Below are 5,021 nucleotides of genomic sequence, written 5' to 3' on the forward strand. Positions count from 1 at the left end.
GCCCCCCTCCACTCCCACCATTTATATATTATTATGTATCACTGATTTGTATTCTCTCGGGTGGATGTGTCGCTGTTATTGCTGCACACTGTGAAGAACATTGAAGCTTTGAATGTGTGATGTGGAGTGCGGCCCGTATTTTGGGTGTTCATGGTGGTGTTCGGACAGCGCCGCGATCCCGTCATCTCTCACCGTCCCTCTGCTTCCTTCTCACAGTTGCACGGGAGTTTGGCTCCACCCAGAGCGAGCTTTCCTCGGCTCCACCCACTCAGGCATCCAGCACGGTACACATTCTGTCCCTCCTCCTCCGGCTGCGTCAATGCTGCTGCCACCTGTCGCTGCTGAAGACGGTAAGCGTTCCCCGCACATTAGAATGCAGATTTGCAGATCGTTTATTTTGTGTATTTAGCTCTTGTGGCAGAGATTTGTTTTCGGGTATAACTAGGGACTCACCGATACCCATACTAGTATTGGTGCCGATACTGAGTATTTGGGAGAGTACTCGTACTCACCCAAATGCTCCGATGCCTAGCCCGATACTTCCTGTATCAGGACGCCGGGCAACACGTCATTACACGCTGCCCGGCTTCCTGATTGGCCCAGGAAGCCGCTCCATGCTCTCTCGTCACTTGTGCTGAGAGAGCATGGAGCCGACTTCCCAGCCAAACCAAGTTGCGTGTAATGACGCGCTGCCCGGCTTCCTGGTTGTTCGGGAAGCTGGCCAGCGCCCGGCATTCTAAATGGCCAGGAAGCCGGCTTCAGGCTCCCTCGTCATCTCATGACGAGAGAGCCTGGAGCCGGCCAATCGGAAAGCAGGGCGCCTCGTCATTACACGGCGACCGACTTCCATGATTGGCCAGCAAGCCGGGTCCATAGTGACGAGAAACATGGGACGGCTCTCTTGTTAATCGGGAAGCCGGGTGGCGAGTCTTTACACGCCACCTGGCTTCCTGAATGGGACTTCCGGTACTCGGTAATTGGTATCGGCGAGTACCGGGGAAAAAAAATATCCGTACTCGGTACCAAAATACCGGTATCGGTGCGTCCCTAGGTATAATATCAGCAACGGGTAATGGCTGTTCTAGGGGGAACGGAGGACGGCTGCATTAACCCTTTGATTGCCACCAATGTAGTCCCTATGTCAGCGGCTCCCCACTGCTATAGAAGTCGGAGTTTGTTCGCTTCTGACAATCGGCTGTCCGCTTTCTAGTCGAAGTTGTTCAGGCCGCTGTAAACCTGGAGCCGCTCATCACTTCCGTGTCCAGTGCTGTCAATCTCTGGCTGGGGAGAAGCTAATCGAGCGCCATCTTTGCTCAGTGAGCTTCAATAGAGTCCCTGGGGGTGAGTTGGGGGTCTAGTAGACCCCTGATGTCTCTATAGAGAGAACTTTAGGAAAAATCATCCCTGGAAACATCTAACGCCAGCCGCTGCCGCCATGCCAACCAGGATGCTGTTTGCGCCTTGTGGTTACGTGGGTGGAAATCTGCCTCCTCTTCTCTAGAGTCCAGTGGCGGCGCGCTTTACACCGCGGCATCCCACGCTTTGCATTGCACTTGGTGATGTGCGGCTTGGATGCAGCTGCTCGGCCGTGGAAACCCATTCCATGGAGCTCTCTACGCACTGTTGTTGCGCCAATCTGACGGCCGCATGGAGTTTGGAGGTCTGTAGCTATCGACTCTGCAGACAGTTGGCGACTTCTGCGCACTGAGCGCTTCAGCATGCGCTGACCCCGCTCTGTCATGTGACGTGGCCGACCACTTCCTGGCTGAGTTGCTGTTGTTCCCGGTCGCTTCCACTTTGTTATAATCCCAGTAACAGGCGACCGCGGCGGAATATATAGTAGCCGGGAACTGTCACGGGCGGACTTATTGCGCAGGTGACAACTAGGGATGCACCGATACCACTTTTTTGGGTCTGAGTACGAGTACCGATGCTTTTTTTTTTTAGTACTCGCCGATACCAATTACCGATATTTTTTCTTTTAAGCCCGTGGACGTGCATCAAACTTCCCCCTGTGAACAAAAAAAGTGAACCGTGAAAATTCGCCCGTGGAGAAGGAGTTCGCGGCCATCTTGCATGAATGCAGACGCGGTCCTGTGTGCGGCGGTGGAAGATGGCGGACACAGGTACTCGTTTTAGACAACAGAGCATTTGCACGAGTACGAGTACCCATGCAAATACTCGGTATCGCGGCCGATACCAATGCTTGTATCGGTATCGGTGCATCCCTAGTGACAACCTATCACGGCACCACACTTGTAGTCACCGAGCTCCTGAGAGCGACCCGTTCTCTCACCAATGTCTGTAGAAGCGTCTGCACGCCGAGGTGCCTCGTCCTATACACCAGGGGACATGGAGGGAGTTGGAGGACCTGAGTCACATGATTTGGAGGGGGAGGGGCCAATACTTTTGGTAATATAGTGTATATTGGAATCGGATCTTTGTTGTACGTCGTCTCTGTGACCCGATCTCTCCCGCAGACTCTGGACCAGACGGAGCTGAAGAGCGAAGGGCTGAACCTGACCCTGGAGGAGCAACTCAACGCCCTGTCCTTGTGTGACCTCCAGACCCCCGACACAAAGTCTACCGTCTCAATGAATGGCACCAACTTCAACGCCGAGCTATTCGAGAGCGACAGCCAAAGCACAAAGGTGGCGAGAATGAAATGTGCGACGTGTGAGAATCTCAATATAAAAAAGGGCTCCAGAGCCAGAAATAATGTGAAGTGCGTTTAATCCTCATTACTCAGCAAACGGGAATCCACGTGCTGCAGTTTAAGGGATCGTTGGCAAATATTGTGGTAGAGTAACGCATTGCAAAATGCATGCGTTACCGCTAGAGAAGCCGGTCCGCTGCCAGCATCTCTGCAGACGTCAGACCTATATCTCTGCAATCAGCAAAGCTCATGGTTCCTGTTGATCAGAGGTGCCCAGCACTGACCCAGCAGGGGGCATCAACTCAGCAGAGAGGCCGCTGCTTCCACACATAGGCTCCCTCTCTGTAGCATGCTGGCAGGTGACGGGCTTCTCTACCCTGTGGCTGCTTTAGCAGGAGAACGTTCGGTGGGGCTTTGCACATCTTTATTTTGATGCTCCTGGAATGGATTTAGCTGAAAGTTCAGTCGGGCTTTAAATGCGGAACTTCCAGCAATAGAATAATCGGCAGCTAGAGCGGGAGACTCCGGAGAAATCCCAAACCCCTGACACCACTGATCACACGTCACATACAGATGGGGCTTCTGTGGTCAGATATAGGTCAGGAATGACACGCGTGTGTATGTCGGCAAGAGGCCGGTGTATGCTGATAAGAACTGTGTCCGGGGCAGCTTTGCCATCTAGGACAGTGGTTCTCAATCACCCGGCCTCCTTCCTGCCCCCACAGTACCCCCAGCCTGCTGCAGATCCTCCAGCCCTCCATAGTTCCCCCACAACCTCCCAAAGTGCCCCCAGCCTGCTGCAGATCCTCCAGCCCTCCATAGTCCCCCCCAACCTCCCAAAGTGCCCCCAGCCTGCTGCAGATCCTCCAGCCCTCCATAGTTCCCCCACAACCTCCCAAAGTGCCCCCAGCCTGCTGCAGATCCTCCAGCCCTCCATAGTTCCCCCACAACCTCCCAAAGTGCCCCCAGCCTGCTGCAGATCCTCCAGCCCTCCATAGTTCCCCCACAACCTCCCAAAGTGCCCCCAGCCTGCTGCAGATCCTCCAGCCCTCCATAGTTCCCCCACAACCTCCCAAAGTGCCCCCAGCCTGCTGCAGATCCTCCAGCCCTCCATAGTTCCCCCACAACCTCCCAAAGTGCCCCCAGCCTGCTGCAGATCCTCCAGCCCTCCATAGTTCCCCCACAACCTCCCAAAGTGCCCCCAGCCTGCTGCAGATCCTCCAGCCCTCCATAGTTCCCCCACAACCTCCCAAAGTGCCCCCAGCCTGCTGCAGATCCTCCAGCCCTCCATAGTTCCCCCACAACCTCCCAAAGTGCCCCCAGCCTGCTGCAGATCCTCCAGCCCTCCATAGTTCCCCCACAACCTCCCAAAGTGCCCCCAGCCTGCTGCAGATCCTCCAGCCCTCCATAGTTCCCCCACAACCTCCCAAAGTGCCCCCAGCCTGCTGCAGATCCTCCAGCCCTCCATAGTTCCCCCACAACCTCCCAAAGTGCCCCCAGCCTGCTGCAGATCCTCCAGCCCTCCATAGTTCCCCCACAACCTCCCAAAGTGCCCCCAGCCTGCTGCAGATCCTCCAGCCCTCCATAGTTCCCCCACAACCTCCCAAAGTGCCCCCAGCCTGCTGCAGATCCTCCAGCCCTCCATAGTTCCCCCACAACCTCCCAAAGTGCCCCCAGCCTGCTGCAGATCCTCCAGCCCTCCATAGTTCCCCCACAACCTCCCAAAGTGCCCCCAGCCTGCTGCAGATCCTCCAGCCCTCCATAGTTCCCCCACAACCTCCCAAAGTGCCCCCAGCCTGCTGCAGATCCTCCAGCCCTCCATAGTTCCCCCACAACCTCCCAAAGTGCCCCCAGCCTGCTGCAGATCCTCCAGCCCTCCATAGTTCCCCCACAACCTCCCAAAGTGCCCCCAGCCTGCTGCAGATCCTCCAGCCCTCCATAGTTCCCCCACAACCTCCCAAAGTGCCCCCAGCCTGCTGCAGATCCTCCAGCCCTCCATAGTTCCCCCACAACCTCCCAAAGTGCCCCCAGCCTGCTGCAGATCCTCCAGCCCTCCATAGTTCCTCCCAAAGTGCCCCCAGCCTGCTGCAGATCCTCCAGCCCTCCATAGTTCCCCCCCAAGCTCCCACAGTGTCTCACAGCCTGCTGAAATGCCTCCAGCCTCCCAAAGTGCCCCCAGACTACTGCAGAGTGTCCAGCCCTCCATCGTCTCCCAACCTCCCATAATGCCTCTAGTCTTCTACAGTGCCACCCAGTCCCTTGCAGTGCCCCCCAACCTCCCACAGTGCCACCCAGTCCCTTGCAGTGCCCCCCAACCTCCCACAGTGCCACCCAGTCCCTTGCAGTGCCCCCCTGCCTGCTGCAG

At 56.5% G+C, this 5,021-nt stretch overlaps 1 protein-coding gene across 1 annotated transcript in view; it reads left to right on the forward strand.

The window, feature by feature from the left end:
- Nucleotides 1-5,021, forward strand: part of TTF2 (transcription termination factor 2) — a 30,861-nt gene that overhangs the window by 23,675 nt on the left and 2,165 nt on the right. Inside the window, 2 exon segments of the mRNA XM_018573532.1 lie at nucleotides 217-350; nucleotides 2,481-2,651. Of these exon segments, the coding sequence (XP_018429034.1) occupies nucleotides 217-350; nucleotides 2,481-2,651 (305 nt within the window).

Source organism: Nanorana parkeri, unplaced genomic scaffold (assembly GCF_000935625.1).
Source record: "Nanorana parkeri isolate BGI_ZX_2015 unplaced genomic scaffold, ASM93562v1 scaffold2417, whole genome shotgun sequence".
Lineage (NCBI taxonomy): Eukaryota > Metazoa > Chordata > Amphibia > Anura > Dicroglossidae > Nanorana > Nanorana parkeri.